The sequence below is a fragment of the Jaculus jaculus genome, chromosome 7, assembly GCF_020740685.1.
Source record: "Jaculus jaculus isolate mJacJac1 chromosome 7, mJacJac1.mat.Y.cur, whole genome shotgun sequence".
In the NCBI taxonomy this organism is placed as follows: Eukaryota; Metazoa; Chordata; class Mammalia; order Rodentia; family Dipodidae; genus Jaculus; species Jaculus jaculus.
The window spans coordinates 2,179,825-2,199,338 of NC_059108.1; the positions used below are offsets into that span (position 1 = coordinate 2,179,825).

General features: G+C 47.7%; 1 protein-coding gene across 2 annotated transcripts in view; it reads left to right on the forward strand.

The window, feature by feature from the left end:
* The window catches only part of Wdr62 (WD repeat domain 62), a 47,652-nt gene that overhangs the window by 23,219 nt on the left and 4,919 nt on the right, over positions 1-19,514 (forward strand). For both annotated transcript variants that reach the window (XM_045154726.1, XM_045154727.1), the window contains 13 exons: positions 1,440-1,580; positions 3,225-3,403; positions 7,543-7,634; positions 8,398-8,523; positions 10,035-10,102; positions 10,177-10,298; positions 10,883-10,958; positions 11,625-11,736; positions 11,817-11,880; positions 12,466-12,591; positions 14,566-14,699; positions 16,073-16,125; positions 18,774-18,992. In XM_045154726.1, coding sequence (XP_045010661.1) covers positions 1,440-1,580; positions 3,225-3,403; positions 7,543-7,634; positions 8,398-8,523; positions 10,035-10,102; positions 10,177-10,298; positions 10,883-10,958; positions 11,625-11,736; positions 11,817-11,880; positions 12,466-12,591; positions 14,566-14,699; positions 16,073-16,125; positions 18,774-18,992 — 1,512 coding nt within the window. The remainder of the gene's footprint in view (positions 1-1,439; positions 1,581-3,224; positions 3,404-7,542; positions 7,635-8,397; positions 8,524-10,034; positions 10,103-10,176; positions 10,299-10,882; positions 10,959-11,624; positions 11,737-11,816; positions 11,881-12,465; positions 12,592-14,565; positions 14,700-16,072; positions 16,126-18,773; positions 18,993-19,514) is intronic.

The following is a 19,514-nucleotide window of genomic DNA, read 5'->3' on the forward strand; positions in this document are numbered from 1 at the left end:
TGCACTTGCCTCACTTTTGTGCCTCTGCCTAATGTGTGTGTAGTCTGGAGAGTTGAATATGGGTCCTTAAGCTACACAGGCAAGCACCTTAGGTGCTAAGCCATCTCTCCAGCCCAATTTTTTTTTTTTTTAATACAAATCAAGGGCTGGAAAATGGCTCTGAAGTTAAAGGCAGCTTGCTTGTGAACCCTGTCAGCCTGGGTTTGTTTCCCCAGTATTTACATTTTATTAGCCCTCATCCAACATTTCTTTAAATATTTTATTTTTTACTTATTTGCTAGAGAGAGAGAGAATGGGCACATCAGGGCCTCTAGCCCTATAAACAAACTCCACACATGTAGCATCTTGTGCATCTCGCTTATATGGGTCCTGAGGAATCAAACCTGGATTCTTAGGCTTTGCAGGCAAATGCTTTAGCTGCTAAACCATCTCTCCAGCCCACAATTTTTTTGTGTGTGGGGGTGCAGTTTTACAAGATACGGTCTTGCTCTAGCCCAGGCTGACCTAGAATTCACTATGTAGTCTCAGGGTGTCCTTAAACTCATGGCGATCCTCCTACCACTGTCTGCCGAATGCTGGGATTAAATGCATGTACCACCATGCCCAGCTCAGCCCACAATTTAAAAAAAAATTTTTTTTATTTTATTTTGAGAGAGAGAGACTGGGAGAAAATGAATGGGTATGCCAGAGCCTCCTGCCACTGCAAACAAACTCCAGATGCATGCACCACTTTGTGCATCTGGCCTTACAAGGCTACTAGAAAGTTGAACCTGGGCTGTCAGGCTTTGCAAGTAAGTGCCTATACCTGCTAAGCCATCTCTCCAGACCCTATAGTCACATTTTTAAAAAAATTTTTATTTATTTTTTAAATAAATGGGTGTGCCAGGACCTCTAGCCAGTACCAATGAACTCCAGACGCATGTGCCACCATGTGCATCTGGTGTATGTGGGTACTGGGGAATTGAGCCTGGGTCCTTAGGCTCTGTTAGGCAAGTGCCTTAAGTACTAAGCCATCTCTCCAGCCCTATGTTTTTGTTTTTTTTTTCCCGAGGTAGAGTCTAGCTCTAGCCCAGGCTCACCTGGAATTCACTATGTAATCTCAGAGTGGCCTCGAACTCATGACAATCCTCCTACCTCTGTCTCCTGAGTGCTGGGATTAAAGGCTTGTGCCACCATGCTCAGCTGTTTTTTCAGTTTCTAAATAAATTTCTCTTCATTTTTCTTCTGCCTTTTTTATTTATTTTTGTTGTTGTTGTTTTGGGGCTGTGTAGCCCAAGCTAGTCTGAAACTCAACCATCTCCTCCATTGGTCTTACAAATGCTGAGATTACAGGCCTGGGGCACCACACCCAAGCTTAAGTTTATAGTGAGTTCATCATGGTTCTGCCATTGTGGTGTTCGTGAAGAATCACCCTTTGCCTTGTCCTCTGGGAACTGTAGGTGTATCCTGAATTTGAAGATCAGAGAGCTTGTCTGCCATCCGGGTCTTTTCTGACTTGTTCCTCAGATAACACCATCCGCTTCTGGAACATGGACAGCAGCAGTTCTGACACTCATTGGCAGAGAAACATCTTCAGTGATGTGAGTGGCTTCGTTATGATCTGTCTTCTAGGAAGAATGAAGACCTCCTTTTAAGCCTGGATATAGAAGCAGGAGGAGGCTCACAGAGCTTGAGTGTTAGGCTTCACCAGGGGCAAGAACCGGGAACCTGGCAGGGTAGTGCTCTTCATGTCTTTCTCTTGTTTCTCTTTATCACTTTCTTTTCTGTGGTGGCATGGTCTTTCCTGTGATTCCTGCCATGGCTACTGTAGGCAGCCCAGTTTGCTAAGTGAAAGTGAGCTCACTCCAAGCTTTGAGTCAGAACTCCCTGGAAAAGCATTGTTGGGCAGAGCCAGATAGAGCCTTCCCTGTCTAAGTTGCCATTTTGCCTGGAGGCCTCAGCCAAATTGCTGTCAGGCTTGTGATGAGGACCCTGGGGGAGTGTGGGGGATATATTGCTAGGACAGCAAGGAAGCTGTTCTTGGATACTGAGAGCTGAGCTCGTTCATTCTGTAGAACTTCACTAAGGTCTGGGCTAGGGGCTTTGCTGCCTACTCCCAAGCCCTCTGCCCTTGCGCATCTGCAGGTCTGTCAAAGGAAGCAGGCAGTGAACCAGTAATTGTGTAAATTATGTATAACACAAGTACAAAGACACCATGAAAGAAAATGGCAGGACGCTAGTAGGATATATAAATGTCATGGAGTCTTGTTTGGCACCTCAGAAGTAGCTTCCTCTGGAAGAAATAGCTGAGCTGCAGTATGGAGGGTTAGGAAGAGCACCAAGAGGAGGGGAGAAAGTGCCACAGCTAGGGAATAACCCATGAAAAGTGAGTTGGAAAACAGAAGAGGTCGCTTGGCCGCAATAACAAAGGCCTTAGTGAGTGGCAGCAATTTTATTATCTCCTCCACCTCCCAGCCACAGTGCCATTGTCTGCACCTGTAACAGATATGCTGTTATTTGGCTGTACATGACTGTGAGCCTGCTGGATCTGGTGGGCATGCCTGCAGTCCCTGCACTGGGAAGGTAGAGCAGGAGAATCCAAGAGTTCAAGGCCAGCCTTGACTCCTTAGCAAGTTTGAATCCAGCCTTATCTATATGAAACCCTGCCTCAAAAGAAAGAAAAATATCTTACCACTCTTGTAAAAGTTTGGTTTGCCAGGAATGGTGGTGCATGCCTTTAATCCCAGCACTTGGGAGGTAGAGATAAGGGGATGCTTGTGAGTTTGAGGCCAGCCTGGAACCACAGAATGAGTTCCAGGTCAACCTGGGCTAGGTTGAGATTCTGACTTATAAAAGGAGTCTAGAGGTAGCAAATCTAAGCTATTTCAGCAGCTCCAAGGAGCTTTTACAGACTCAAGGGTCTTCTACATTTTTATTCTGTCTTGAAAGACTGGCACTTTCCTCATAATCCACTACAGCAGCTGGTGCTCTGGCCATCACAGACCAGTTCCAGGCAGTCACATAGAGGAAAGGCCATGGAAGAGCTCTCACTTTCTTTACATTTCCTTGCCTAGAATCTCATCTAGCTGCAATGAAGACTGGAAAATGTAGCTTTTGTTTTCAGCGAGGAAGCAATTGACTCAAAAATGGAGTTTTGGTACTCAAGAAGAAGGAGTGCCTGGCTGCAGGAGACAAGCTGCTTCTCAGCTCCTTTCTACACTGACCTCAGCCTCTCTCTCCCACAGACCCTGCTGAAGGTGGTGTATGTGGAGAATGATGTCCAGCACCTGCAGGACACATCCCACTTCCCAGACCGGGGCAGTGAGAACGGGTCACCCGTGGATGTGAAAGCTGGGGTGCGCGTCATGCAGGTCAGTCCTGACGGCCAGCACTTGGCTTCAGGCGACCGCAGTGGAAATCTGAGGCAAGTGGTCCTGGTGGTGGCTAGTGACCCCCACCCCCAGCTGGGGTCTTGGAGTAGTGGGGAGAAGTACTGGTCTAGGTGCCTCAGCTGCCTATTGGGTGTGAGGGATCGGGAGTAGCAATCCTGTCACCAGCTAGGACCAGAGCTTCTGATGTGAGCTGTCGAGATCTCAGCAGCTGGGGAGTGGAGCCTGCCTCCTTACTGACAGGCAGGTTCACATCTACTCTGGCCAGCCACAGAGGGTGGGGGTTGGTGACTGAGAGCAACATTAGAATGCCCAGGCTGTCTACCCACCTCTTGAGATTCAATGGGGGAGGTTTTGTTGTTGTTTGTTTGTTTATTTTTCCAAGTAGAGTCTCATTCTAGCTCAAGCTGACCTGGAATTCACTATGTAGTCAGGGTAGCCTTGAACTCACGGTGATCCTCCTACCCCTGCTTCCCCAGTGCTGGGATTAAAGGCATGCGCCACCACACCCGGCTTGTTTCGATTTATTTTTTAATTTTAGAGAGAAAGAGAAAGAGGGAATTGGCATGCCAAGGCCTCGGCCACTGCAAGCAAACTCCAGATGCTTGTGCCATCTAGTGGGCACGTGGGATCTTGTGCTTGCCTCATCTTCGTGTGTCTTGCTTACATGGGATCTGGAGAGATACTGAACATGGGCTCTTAAGCTTCGCAGGCAAGCACCTTAACCACTAAACCATTTCTCCAGCCCATATTTTTTTTTCCTTTTAATGAGAGAGAGAACTGGCATGCCAGGGCCTCTAGCCACTGCAAAAGAACTCCAGACATGTGCACCACTTTGTGCATCTGGCTTACTTGGGTTCTGGGAAGTAGAACCTGGGTCCTTAGGCTTTGCAGGCAAGTGCCTTATCAGCTAAGCCGTCTATTAAGACCCCCATTTTGCGGGGGTGGTTTTGAGGTAGGGTCTCACTCTACCCCAGGCTGCTCTGGAATTCACTATGTATTCTCAGGGTGGCCTCAAACTCACAGTGATCCTTCTACCTCTGCCTTCTGAGTGCTGGGAATAAAGGCATGCACCACCACACCCAGACCCCCATTTAAAAAAATATTTTATTTAAACTCAGTAGCAGATGCCAGTAAGTTAAAAAGGAGGTATAAAGGGAAGAGAAAGGAAGGGAGGAGGGTACTTAATAGGTTGGTATTGTATATCTGTAAGTACAATGATTGAGATGGGGAGGGGATATGATGGAGAATGGAATATCAAAGGGGAAAGTGGGGAGGAGGGAGGATATTACCATGGGATATTTTTTTTATAATCATGGAAAATGTTAATAAAAATTGAGAAAAAAATATTTATTTGAGAGAGAGGGAGGGGCCAGATAGACAGAATGGGCACACAAGAGCCTCTCCAGCCACTGCAAATGAACTCCAGATGTGCGTGCCACCTTGTGCATCTGGCTTATATGGGTACTGGGGATTCAAACCTGGGTCCTTAGGCTTTGCAGGCAAACACTTAACCACTAAGCCATCTCTCTAGCACCACCACCACCCTTTTTTTAATCTTTTATATTTTTGGTTTTTTTGAGGTAAGGTTTCACAATAGCCCAGGCTGCCCTGGAATTCACTATGTAGTCACAGGGTGGCCTTGAACTCACAGCAACCCTACCCCCTCTACCTCCCACATTCCCAATTGCTGGGATTAAGGGCATGCTCCACCATACCTGGCTCTTTTTTTTTTTTTGAGGTAGCCCAGGCTGACCTGGAATTCTCTCTGTAGTCTCAAGGTGGCCTTGAATTCACAACAGTCCTCCTACCTCTGCCTCCCAAGTGCTGGGGTTAAAGGTGTGCACCACCACTCCCAGCTCCGGCTCTTTTTTTTTTTTTTAATTCTAGTATTTTATCTGTTTATTTGAGAGAAAAAGAGGCAGATAGAGAATGGGCATACCAGGGCCTCTAGTTACTGCAAGCACACTCCAGATTCATGTGCCACCTTATGTGTCTAGTTTTACATAGGAACTGCAGAATCAAACCTGGGTCCTTTGGCTTTGCCAGCAAATGCCTTAACCATTGAACTATTCTTCCAGCCCTCATTTTGAAATACTAGTAATTTATGCTATCATTCACGTTATGAAGCAAAATGACTGTGTCATCAGGGTACAGATCTGCATGAATGGTAATCAGGAACAGGAGGTAACCTGGGCTTGGTTCACTCTACCCCCTGGGTAGGTGTTCACCGAGCACTTTTTAGCACTGTTTTTTTTTCCTTTGAGGTTGGGTTTCGCTGTAACTCTGACCTTGAATTCACTGTGTAGTCTCAGGCTGCCCTCAGACTCACAGCAGTCCTACTTCTGCCTCCTGAGGGCTGGGATTAAAGGCATGCGCCACCACTCCTGGCCTCACTGAGCACTGTTCTCACCAAGCCTGCCATATAAGCTCCATGGTGATTTCGTGTGGAGAGAATGAATTTGAGATCATTTAAGAATGAGGGGTTAGCTACAGATGACTGGGCTTCTGTGTGAGAATGAAAAACTTAGTAGCAGAGGCCAGTAAGTTGAAAAGGAGACATAAAGGGTGGAGAAAGGAAGGGAGGAGGATACTTAATAGGTTGATAGTGTATATATGTAATTACAATGATTGTAATGGGGAGGTAATATGATGGAGAATGGAATTTCAAACGGGAAAGTGTGGGGGTGGGGAGGGAGGGAATTACCATGGGATACATTTTATAATCATGGAAAATGTTAATAAAAATTAAAAAAAAAAAAAGAATGAGGGGTGATGGAGGCTGAGGAGATGGTTCACAGGTTAAAGGCACTTGCTTGCAAAGCCTGCTGGCCCAGGTTCAATTCCTAAGCAACTCTCATAAGCTGAAACCAAAAAGTGACACAAGTGTCTGGTGTTCATTTGCAGCAGCAAGAGGCCCTGGCACACACACAAATTTAAAAGAATGAGAGGTGGAGCCTGGAAAAGATGTTAAAAGCACTTCTTGTGCATGCATGAGGGCCTAAAGAAGCCTGAAAGACTGCTGTGATCTCTGGACCCACATAAACAGCTGGGTGTAGCCTTGCACATCTGTAACCCAGTCTATTGTATAGTAGAGACTTGAGTATCATAGCTAAAAGAAAAATGGCAAAGTCTGGGATTAGTAAGAGACTCCAGCTCAAATAAGAACAGGCGGCCAGCTATAGTGGTGCACGCCTTTAATCCCAGCAGTTGGGAGGCAGAGGTAGAAGGATCACAGTGAGCTCAAGGCCACCCTGAGACTACATAGTGAATTCCATGTCAGCCTGGGCTAGAGTAAGTCCCTACCTTGAGAGACAAAAAAAAAGAAAAGAAAGAAAAAAGTAAAAGAAAGAAGGAAGAGGAGAACAATTGGAAGAGCAATAGCATGGGATAACAATGTTTTGTTTTAGCCACTGCAGGCAAGCATGCTCCACCTAGGCCAGAGTATGGGGTATTGCATGGGCACATGCACATGCATACACCACACGCACAAACCCCACATCGCATACACAAGCAGAAACAGAAGAGAATGGGGAGTGAGCCAGGTATGCCGATAATCCCAGTACTCAGGAGGCTGAGGCAGGAAGATGACTGACAGTTTAAGACCAACCTGGGTTATATAGTTCCAGGTCAGACAAAACTACATATCGAGGGCTGGAGTGCTTGCCTGTGAAGCTTAAGGACCCCAGTTTGAGGCTCAATTCCCCAGGACCTACATTAGCCAGATGCATGCATTTGGAGTTCATTTGCAGTGGCTGGAAGCCCTGGCACACCCATTTTTTCTCTCTCTCTCTCTCTGATTCTTTCTTTCTCTCTCTGTCGCTATCAAATAAATAGGTAAAAATAAATTAAAAAAAAAAAACTACATATCGAGGTTCCCTACCTGGTAAAACCAAAAGAAAGATGTATCCTTTCCTGTGACTTTCATCAGAGACTCTAATGTATCTGTGCACAAATGCCTGTCACTCCATAAGACTGTCCTCAATCCCTTGGGGTGTTTTTGCCCCATGAACCATGAGCCTAGTGCCTGCTATAGTTTCCTGGCCTACACTGGCCTTCATCTTGACAGTGTTCTGTGAAAAGCTGTGGCTGGATATCTCAGGCTGCTTGGAATGATAGGGGCCCCAGTAGTGTCCCTGGGGGCAGGGTAAAGTGGACAATGTGTATCTTCCAGGATCCATGAGCTGCACTTCATGGATGAGCTGATCAAGGTGGAGGCCCATGATGCTGAGGTTCTGTGCCTAGAATACTCCAAGCCTGAAACAGGTGAGCCCATGGACAGGAAGGGAGTAGTCTCAGAAGGGGCCTGTGCTGGTGGGACTGTGGATGACAGCTGGGAGTCCTGGGATCAGTAAGGACCACTGCTGGTGGACTCTGGAACCACTGGGATGCCACAAAGCAAGACCACTACAAGCTCATGCTGGTCCCAGCACTACAGCAAGTGGCAAGCTACAGAGGTGGTGAAGGTCTCTGCCCACCACACTTTCTTTAAATCTCTTGATTCATACCTTTCCTTAGCTCCCCTAACCTCGAGTTAGGCCTCAGCTCCATTAGATGACCAGAGTAAGCACAGTCTTGAGGAGCCAGGGAACAGAGAAGCCTGGTAGAAGGAGTATACAGCAGGCGGTCATCAGGACCTACCTGAGTCTTGAGTGGCCAGGGCTCAGTGGGGGCATGGTTTCATGTGAATCTAAAAGGTTGTGTGGGCCTCCTGTGCCATGCCACAGAGCTGAGCCTTCTAGGAAAATGTGCAGGGTATGCAGAGTATTTGCAAATGTGTGTAAAGCATCCATACACATGTCAAGGTTTGTCTTCCCTGAACTGGTGGTGGTGAGTGCCTGGGGGTCCTGGACAAAAACCATCCAAAGGTGAGGGCTTGGCTATTTCTGGGTTTGGGGCAACTTGGCTGCAGCTCTGGAGCCAAAGATCCCTTTCTTCAAGGACTGGCAGCTTGGTCTAACTGCCCTTCTGGGATGGTGAGGCATCTCAGTGACCTTCAGGAACCCAGTTTTATCCTCTCTAATTACAGGAGTTACCTTGCTGGCCTCAGCCAGTCGGGACCGGCTAATCCACGTGCTCAATGTGGAGAAGAACTACAACCTGGAGCAGACCCTGGATGACCATTCCTCCTCTATTACTGCTATTAAGTTTGCTGGTGAGCCCCTGACCTCCCATGTCGTGGGCCTCATTAGATAAGTCCCTTTGCTTGCAAGTGACAGCAAACAGTCTCAGTGGCTAGCTTAGAAGAGGAGTGGTAAGCCAGGCGTGGTGGTGCACCCTTTAATCCCAGCATTCGGGAGGCAGAGGTAGGTGGATTGCTGTGAGTTTGAGGCCACCCTAAGACTACATAGTGAATTCCAGGTTAGCATGGGCTAGAGAGCAAGACCCTGCCTTGGAAAACCAAAAGCAAAAAAGAATGGAGTGGTAAATTCTGGATCTGGGCACAGCTAGATCTAAAGATGAATTTTTAATTTATTTATAGAAATTAACGTCGATTGATTAACAAATAGGGCTACGGTGGTGCACATCTGTAAGCAGGCACCTGTAACCACTGAGCCATCTCCCCAGCCCCAGTGGTGCGTATCTGTAGCTCCAGCTGCTCCACAGGGGGATCACTTGAGCCCAGGAATTCAAGACCATTCTGGGCAACTATTTCTTTTCTTGTTACTGTGACAATGTATGTGAGAGCAACTTAAAGGAAGAAGGATTGATTTGGTTCACAGTTAAGAGGCAGTAACAGTCCACCTTGGAGGAAAGCATGGTGGCAGGAATATGAGGCGGCGGCTGGTTAGACTGCAGCCACAGCTGGGAAGCAGGGCCAGGAATGTTGTTGCTGACCGGCTTCCTTGTTTTTCCATTTCTATTTAGTCAAGGACCGTGGTCCCATAGTAGATGGCGCCCATATACAGAGTGGCTTTTCCCTTCTCAGTTAAACCACTCTAGAAAAGCTCTCACAGACATCCCCAGTGGTCAGTCATTCTCAAATCAAGTTGAAACAGTTTGACCAACATTAAATATAAGTAGTCTTATATTGAATGATCCAGAAGATTTAGTGACTGGTCAAGGGGCTGGTCAACAGTGAATTCTCAAGGTCACTTTCTGAGTGGCCTGGCTTTTTCACTAAAGCCTCTGGCAGTCTGCAAAGATGCAGGCTGACACTGGATTCTTGCTCTGCTCTAGCTGGCCTGGCTCACCTGGAAAAATTACAGAACTGATGTAATAATGTGAGTCAGGCCCTGACTTATCAAAACCAACTTGTCAGAAGCTGCTTTGCTAAGGAAGAAGATAGTCAGTCATTCAGTTATTTTTATTTATTAAGTTTTTAAAATATTTATTTATGAGAAAGAACAGGCACGCTAGGACCTCTAGCCACTGCAAATGAACTCTAGACACATGTGCTGCCTTGTGCATGTAGCTTTACATGGGCAATGGGAAGTCAAACCCAGGTCCTTGGGCTTTGCAGGCAAGCACCTTAACCACTGAGCCATCTCTCCAGTCCCTATTTACTGATTTTTTTTTTTTTTTTTTTTTGAGGCAGGATCCACTCTAGCCCAGGCCTAGACTGGCCTCAAACTCGCAGAAATTCTCTTACCTCTGCCTTCTGAGTGCTGGGATCAAAGGTGTGTGCCACCACGCCTGGCACAGCAAGTTTGTTATGTCCCACAGGCAACAGAGACATTCAGATGATCAGCTGTGGAGCCGACAAGAGCATCTACTTCCGCAGTGCTCAGCAGGTGAGATGGCCTCCCTGGAGGATGGGGTGGGAGCTTGTCTGGGGTGTCCTCTGAAGGTCTTGCTGCTCTGCTAGACCTCGGATGGACTGCACTTTGTTCGTACTCACCACGTAGCAGAGAAGACCACCTTGTATGACATGGACATTGACATCACACAGAAGTATGTGGCTGTGGCCTGCCAAGACCGCAATGTGAGGTGAGGAGCTCTCTGTGCCCTTTGTTGTCCTGGCCCAGGCTGGTCTCCAACCAGGCCTGTCTGGGATCTCCAGTCTGTCTTGTCCTTAGTTTTCTTCCCCTGCTCAAGCTGTAGGTGTTTCTTAGAAGGCCGACTCTATCAGGCTTAGCCACCAAGTCTACACAGAGCTTCCTTCTGGCTCTCTTGGGACCCTGTATGGGTGACTGAGAGATCACAAGTTGCCTGCCCTCTGAGCTCCCTGGGCTGAACAGTCCTGGTATCATAGCAGTCAGTGGTCAGGGTAGTCTGGGGCCTTCTTCACGGAACTCATAGTGATGGCATGAGTGGTCAGGCCTGATCAGGGAACCTCAGGTCATAGGTGACACAGCAGGAGGAAGGGCTGAATCTGGGGAGGTCATGTTCTTCACCTCCTTCATGGGTTCTGTTTGAGGACTGGGCTCCAGGCTTGCTTTGTGGACACTTCTGTATGTGGCCTCCATAACCTCCGCTTCAGATGAGGTTTCCAGGGCAGAGGAGTGCAGCAGCAGCAGGGTGAGATAGACAAGACCTTCCTTACGTCCCCACACCATGCCCCTCCTCCCCAGGGTCTACAACACAGTGAATGGGAAGCAGAAGAAGTGCTACAAGGGCTCCCAGGGTGATGAAGGGTCCCTGCTGAAGGTGAGTAGGTCCCCTTGGGTCAGAACCAGACAGATACCTACACACAGGGTTCTGCCTGTTTGCTGCCCTGTCTAGCTGCCCAATACCTGTCTAGCATGTCCTTGGTGTTTAATCAAAGGACCACATGCTGGATAGCACCTGCTCAGGCCTGGCTGGCTAGGGGGTGGAGGAACAAATCCTCTTATTTGCTGAGGCTGAGCCCAACTACAAGCAGGTGTTTGAGTATGCTTGAATTTGAGTGGCAGTAGGGCATGATGGGAAAAAGCAGAGGCCTGGACTCCTCTCCTGACTTGTCCCCCATCAGACAAAGGAGTTCATGGTCAGACCCCAGTTCTGCCTTCAGCCAGCTGTGTGACCTTGGGCAAGTATCCTTAAGTCTGTTTCCTCTGTCAAATGTAAATGAAAACAGCTGTCCTAGGGTTTTTCTTTGGAGGGGCTAAGTTTGTATGTGTAGTATCTAGCCCAGAGCCTGGTCACCATTGTTACTGCCATGGAGGCTGTTAATTGGGAGAAGTTCCTGTCCTTCCAATGTGTGTAGTGAGGGTTCCCTGGGACAATTCCCATTACCAAGTGTCCAGCACCACAATAGTCATCAGTGGTATTTGGCCTAAGCCGCAATGGATACAGCAGGCAACCTGAGTAACATGTGACTCCCCTTCCCGGCAGGTGCATGTGGACCCCTCAGGCACCTTCCTGGCCACTAGCTGCTCCGACAAAAGCATCTCAGTGATCGACTTTTACTCTGGTGAATGTGTTGCCAAAATGTTTGGCCATTCAGGTGGGTATGCCTGGCCACTAGAGCCACCTCCCCAGCAATTACAGCCTGACACAAGGGTGACTGCTCTGTTTTGCTTACAGAAATCATCACTGGCATGAAGTTCACATATGACTGCCGTCACTTGATCACTGTATCTGGAGACAGGTGAGACATGCCTGGAGGCTGCCTCTGCTGGGTCTCCCCTCTCTGGGAGTGGGTAGATATGCATGGAGGAGAGAGAGGGGGGATCAGCCCCTGCAAGACTGCACATAGCCTGTCTGTAGGAAGAGCACTTCAAACCTCCCACCTTGGACAGTGTGCACCTTGATGTCATAGTCAGCCCTGAGTTCCATCCCAAGTCTGTCACTTATTTTGATATGACATTAAGCAGACCATTTCCCCTTTCAGCCCAGTTTTCTTGTCTGTAGAAGAGTTGGCATAACCTATCTTGAAAAATGTGAGGACAGCTGATGAGATGACACAAACCCTGTACCCATGGGGTTGGTCCTGAGGACGTCCCCTTTGTCTTTTATCTTTGATTAGCATCCTTTTACCCAGAACACCTTCCTTGGATCTTGAGGCCCCAGCAGGTCCTAGCTTGTTGGGATTCCCTGCACCCTGAGCCAAGGAGTAGATATGACAGGCCAGAGCCCTTGAGCTAAGCTGATGGGGCATCTGGGGAGTGGGGTTTTGGCCATGGTGACCCAAGTGGCTTGCACACATGCCCACCTCATCTCCCTGCCTCCTCAGCTGTGTGTTCATCTGGCACCTGGGCCCAGAGATCACCACCTGCATGAAGCAGCACTTGCTGGAGATCAACAACCAGGAGCAGCAGCAGCAGCAGCCCAAGAGCCAGACGTGGGACAGCCACACCAGGTCCTGGCAGCCAAGACAGCCCTGGGGCCCTACCTGTAGTGAACCCAAGCTAGGGCCTGACTCAGCCAGCAGTAGGGATGGGCATGCATAGGAACGGGTGCAGTGCAGCTGAGTGTTCTCATACTCTCCATCATACAATGGTTCAGTTCTGGTTTTTAGAGACGGTCTTACTACGCAGTCCAGGATGGCCTTGAACTAAGGTAATCCTTCTATCTCAGCCTCCTGAGAATTGGAATCACAGGCACGAGCCAACACACCTGGCTCAGATGCAGATTTTTTTGTTTGTATTTTTAGATGGGATCTCATGTATCCCTAGAATGGCCTCAGATTCACTATGTAGTCGAGCATGACTGCAGATCTCCCGCTTTCCACCTGAGTGCTGGGGTGACAAGCTTGCATCACCACACCTGATTTCTGGATTTTTTGTTGTTGTGGTTTGTTTGTTTTCCCAAGGTAGAGTCTCACTCTAGCCTAGGTTTTGACCTGGAAGTCACTCTGGAGTCTCAGGGTGGCCTCGAACTCACAAAGATTCTGCTACCTGTGCCTCCTCAGTGCTATTAAGTGTGTGCCACCATACCCGGCTCTGGATTTTTTAATTTAATTTTATTTATTTTTATTTTTTGATTTTTCAAGATAGGGTTTCACTATAGCTCAGGCTCTCCTAGAATTCACTATGTAGTCTCAGGGTGGCCTTGAACTCACGGCAATCCTCCTGCCTCTGCCTCCTGATTGCTGGGATTAAAGGTGTGTGCCACCACACCTGCTTTATTTTATTTTTAACTTTAAAGAGAAAATTGGTGCACCAGAGCCTCAGCCACTGCAATCAAACTCCAGACACCTAGTAGGCATGTGCAACCTTGTTGCTTGCCTTTGTACATCTGTCTTATGTGGGGTCTGGAGAGTCGAACATGGGTCCTTGGACTTCACAGGCAAGCGCCTTAACTGCTAAGCCATCTCTCTAGCCCATGGTTTCTGGATCTATTTTTTATCTTTTTGAGGCAGAGAGAATCAGTGCACCAAGTCCTCTAGCCACTGGAAATAAACTCCAGACACATGTGCCACTTTGTGCATCCAGCTTATGTGGGACCTGGAGAATTGAACCTGGGTCCTTAGGCTTCACAGGCAAGTGCCTTAATCACTAAGCCATCTCTCCAGCTGGTTTCTGGATTTTGATTGGAAGTGTTGCTCATTTTGAACACAAGGGTTTTTGGGTTTCTTCTCTGCAACCTTTGCATATGCTTCCCCCAATGGAAGCTTTGCCATTGCCTCCATCCAGGTTCTCAGTGCCTGTGAGAGGACTAGGCCTTGACTGGGATCTCTGGTCCTTAATGTGTCCCAAGATGTCACAGCTAAGGCACCAAGGGAGTGGGCAGCTCTCTTCTGCATTTGGTTTTGAGATTTACACGCTACAGCAGGATACAAGCAGAGTCCTAGCTCCATGGTTACATCATAGAACATATCTTAGTTTCCTCATAGTCTGAAGCAACCATAACTTCATTACTCCCTCCAGAAAGGAGCATGTAGTAGGGCTGAAGAGATGGCTTAGCAGTTAAGGTGCTTGTATATGAGCCTAAGGGCCCAGGTTCAACTCCTCAGGACCCACGTAAGCCAGATGCACAAGTGGCACGTGTGTCTGGAGTTCGTTTGCAGTAGCTAGAAGCCCTGGTATGCGCATTCTCTCCTTCCTCCCCTCCCCCTCCCCCTCCCCCCTCCCCTCTCTCTCTCTCCCCCCCCCTCCCTTCTTCCAGCCTCACTATCTGCTTTGCCTCCTGTGCTGTCACTGCCTCTGGGGAGTCCAGCCTTTGCCTGTCTCATTTGTTGGGCTGATGTCTAGTGGAGGGTATGTCAAGCAAGAGCCCTAAAACCATATTGACTGCAAGCCAAGCTCATGTTTTAAGGAGCTTGGCACAGGACAGCTCCCAGAAAACCCCATTCCACCCTCTTTAACTGTGTTTCTCTCTTTTCTGGCTTTAGTCAGGAGGCATATTCTTCCATGCCCAGTGAGATTCGCTCCCTGAGCCCTGGAGAGCAGACAGAGGATGAGATGGAGGAGGAGTGTGACTTAGACGAGCTGCTGAAGACGCCATCCAAAGAGAGCTTGGATCCAGGTTGGGGAAGGGCCGTACCTTGGGCTTTGATGGCATAGGAACTGATCAAGATTGTCAGTGTGGGCTAGAGAGATGGCTTAGTGGTTAAGACACTTGCCTGGAAATCTAAGGACCTAGGTTTTATCCCCCAGGACCTACATAAGCCATATGCACAAGATGGTGCATGTGTCTGGACTTTGTTTGCCATGGCTAGAAGCCCTGGCACTCTCATTCTTATTCATTCATATTCACTCTGTGTGTGTGTGTGTGTGTGTGTGTGTGTGTGTGTGTGTGTACGCCATATTGTGTGTCCAATAAATATATTTAAATTTTGAAAGACTCTCAGTGTAATTTGCCAACTAGGACTCATTGGCTTGGATTGAACAGAAGTTTCAGGTAGATGTAACTGAAAATTCAAGAGGATTGGCTTCAGCATGGCTGTGATGTTAAAAGGAAGCTATGTTGCTGCCAGGTAGTAACAAGAGAGTTAAGAGGATCAGGCAGAGTTAAGAGTATTGCCATGAGTTCAAGGCCACCCTAAGACTACATAGTGAATTCCAGGTCAGCCTGGGCTAAAGCAATCCCTTGCCTCAAAAAAAAAAAAAAAAAAAAAGTGTGCCAGGCATGGTGACACATGCCTTTAATCCCAGCACTTGGGAGGCAGAAGTAGGAGGATCACCATGAGTTTAAGTTCAAGGCCTACCCTGAGACTGCATAGTGAGTTCCAGGTCAGCCTGGGCTAGAGTGAGGTACTACCTCAAAAAAAGAGGAAAAAAAGGAGAGAGAGAGGCAGACAGAGTGAATATGGGCATGCCAGGGCATTCTGTCACTGCAAATGAACTTCAGATGCATATACAACACTGTACATCTGGCTTTATGTGGGTACTGGGGAATCAAAGCTGGGTCATCAGACTTTACAAGCAAGCACTTTTAACCACTGAGCCATCTCTGCAACCCTGTTGTTTATTTTAAAAGAGCTCTCCAAATTCAGTTGCTGCCAACCCAGAACTGTTGACCTATCCCCACTTGTATGTATTTGTTTATTTTTGCAATGTTGGGGTTTGAACATCCCAAGCTAGCACTTTACTACTGAACTCCATCCCCAATTCTCCCCACACCTGTGGGTTTTTTGTTTTTCAAGGTATAGTCTTTCTCTCCTGGGTTGACCTGGAATTCACTATGCAGTCTCTGGGTGGCCTCAAACTCATGGTGATCCTCCTACCTCTGTCTCCTGAGTGCTGGGATTAAAGGTGTGCACTACCATGCCCAGCCAGAGTTGAGCACCCTTGATTCATGGGTTTGTCCCACCTCTTGTGAAAATGTACAGTTGTATGTTTTGCCCATTCATCTTTGGGGTTGTTGTCTCTTTTCATGGATGCCATATATCTCTGCAGATCCTCGGTGCCTGCTGACCAATGGCAAACTGCCACTCTGGGCAAAGCGGCTGGTAAGTTTTCTGGAAGGATGGGATGACTAGAGACTGGCAACTGAGGGGCTCGCCCAAGCCAAGCATGGTGGTACATGCTTTTAATCCCAGTATTTGGGAGACTGAGGTAGGAGGGTCACCACGAGTTTGAGGCCAACCTAGATTCCAAGTTAGCCTGGGCTAGAGTGAGACCCTCCCTACCTCAGAAAACAAAAAGGAAAGCCATTTTCTTTTTCATGTATCTCCTGTCCATGGAGAACCATCATCCCTCCAGTCTCCCCTCATGCAGCCCAGCTATGGTTCCTATGCTAGGTTCTGTCAAAAAGGCAGTCTTGCCCTTCACAAGTCTACTTGTCTGTGTGGGAGAGGGACAGTAGCCACATGAAATAAGTCAGTTATATAGTATGCTGGTAGCTGATAAATGCTATAGAGAAAAAAAAATGAGAAGGAAAATAAGTTTTTGAGGGTCACTATTTTAAGTATACAAAAAGGCTCTTTGGGGGCTGAAGAGATGGCATAGCAGTTAAGGCACTTGTCTGAAGAGCCTAACATCCTGAGTTTGATTCCCCAGTACCCATATAAAGCCAGATGCACAAAGTTGCTCATGCATAGGGAGTTTATTTGTAGCAGCTGGAGGCCTTGGTATACCTATTTTCTGTCTCTCACTCTGCTTACAAATAAATAAATAAAAATAAAATGATTTAAAAGAAAGAAAGAAAAGGTCCTATTGGATAAATATCTGAGCAGAGTGGAAGCAAGTGAGGCACCAGATACTGGGGAAGAATGTTGTAGGCAGGACAGTCTACAGGTATCAAGGCTGTGAGGCAGGACTGATGACTGTTGTATTGAAAGAAGAGCAGATGTACTGAGATGCCTGGGCTGTGGGAGAATGAGGTCAGGAGCGTGGATAAAAGTGCTAACAGGGCTGAAGAGATGGCTTAGTGGTTAAGCGCTTGCCTGTAAAGCCTAAGGACCCTGATTCGAGGCTCTATTCCCCAGGACCTACGTAAGCCAGATACACAAGGTGGCACATGCATCTGGAGTTCATTTGCAGTGGCTAGAGGCCCTGGTGCACCCATTCTCTTCCTCTCTCTCCCTCTCTCTTTCTCTCTCTCTTTCTCTCTGCCTCTTGCTCTGTCACTCTCAAATAAATAAATAAAAATAAAAAAAAATTTTAAGTGCTAACAGAACTTGTAAGTCAGGTCTTTGGGTGAGGTGGGCTGTGTCCCAGGGAGGTTCTCTGACACTCCTTTTTCTCCTGCTGTGCTTTTTGCAGCTGTACTGAGAGAGATGGAACTATGGGAGCTTAGAGGTCAGAAAGGAAGTGACGGGAGATGGGTGAGGAGCAAACAGGGAGGAGGCCTAGGAGGAGAGATTGGAGGCTGGACCAGAAGAAGGAAATTGCCAGATTCTAGTTTAGTTTTGAAGAGAGGACCAATTGTTTGGATGGGACGTAAGGCAAATAAAAAGACCAAGATGACACTAAAATGGAAGACATGGTGTTGACATAGATAAGAACAGGAGCTACTAGCAAAAATTCAACATCTAGGGGCTGGAGAGATGACTTAGCAATTAAGGCACTTCCCTGCAAAGCCTAAGAACCCAGGTTCAATTCCCTATAACCCATGTAAGCCAGATGCACATGCATTTGGAGTTTGTTTGCAGTGGCTAGAGGCCCTGGCATTCTCAGTCTCTCTCTCTGTTTTTTCTCTCACACACACAAATAAATAAAATTTTTTTGTTTTTAGTTTTCAAGGTAGGTTCTCGCTAAGGCATGTGCGACCACACCTGGCTTAATAATTTTTTTTTTCTTTTTGGTTTTCTGAGGTACGGTCTCACTCTAGTTTAGGCTGACCTGGAATTCACTGTGTAGCCTCAGGGTGGCCTTGAACTCTTGGCAATCCTCCTACCTCTGCCTCCCAAGTGATGGGATTAAAGGTGTGTGCCACCACACCTGGCTAATAAAATATATTTTTTTAAATCCAACTTCTGCCATGTGTGACAGAGCTACCAGAATTTGTAGGTAAAATGCAAAGTGAAATGACAAGGGCAAACAGAAGGAAGAATGGTGTCATTGTTTGGGGCCTGAGCAACTGCAAAGAACAGGCTGGGAGGTTTTCAGTATGGGCAGGTGTCTGGAATCTCAGAGCACAAGCTTGTATACTGTGGGACATCCCTGTAGACAGGCAGACAAAGCAGCCTCATTAAGAGGTTCAGGGCAGGGAGGTCGTACCCCAGAGTTGGCTAAACAGGGAGATCCAGGCCAGCCTGAGCTATTGAGAGAGAGTCAGGAGTGGTGGCTCATGCCTATAATCCCAGTTCATAGGAGACTGAGGCATGTAGATTGCTGTGAGTCTAAGGCCAGCCTGGTCTACATAGTTTAGGACTGTCTAAGACTTTGTCTCAAAAAAAGAAAACAGCCAGGTGTGGTGGCACACGCCTTTAATCCCAGCACTCGGGAGGCAGAGGTAGGAGGATCACTGTGAGTTCAAGGCCACCCTGAGACTCCATAGTGAATTCCAGGTCAGCCTGGGCTAGAGTGAGACCCTACCTCAAAAAAACAAACAAACAAACAAACAAAAACAAAAGTTCATGGAGTATCTGAAGCACTTGTTGCATTTAATGGGCACATGGGTTGACTGCCTGACCATTGCCCCCTGTCGCTCAAGCTAGGGGATGATGATGTGGCAGATGGCTCAGCCTTCCACACCAAGCGCAGCTACCAACCACATGGCCGTTGGGCAGAGAGGGCTGAGCAGGAGCCCCTGAAAACCATTCTGGATGCTCGGGCCCTGGATTGCTACTTTACACCCATGAAGCCTGAGAGTTTGGAGGACTCTGTTCTGGACACAATGGAGCCACAGAACCTGGCAGACCTGCTGAGTGAGGTACCTCCTGCCTTCCAACCCACCTATGACCCTTGTACCATGGCTGCCTACTCCGGACTCAAGGGCATCAGCATTCTGATTTTGTAAAGCATTCCACTTCAGGATGATGAGAGAGCTATAGAAGATGGTGGGAGGTGGATGGGAACTTGCTGGGGCAGGCAAGCAGTCTTTGGGAAATGGGTCAACTTGGACCCTGAGTGTAGCACTGGAGTAACAGAGCCCAGAGTCATCCTCCCTGGCTCTGACCTAGAGCAGAAGGCTGGCCTCTGTGGCCCACACTTTTCCAGAAGTGATCATGATGTTCTCTTTTGCCTCAGAGGACTCTTTAGAGGAATTGAGGACCAACAACAGGCCTGTACCCTTACAAGTGCCAAAGCAGTTTTGGTGCTTTACTCTTGCTTTTTGCTTTTTTTATTCTGATATGCAAGTTTTCCTCTCTTTTTTGTAGTATAACAATCAAGTTATACAGTAATGTGCACAGAGCATGGGTGCACAGCTTGGTGAATTGCCTAAGCCATTTGT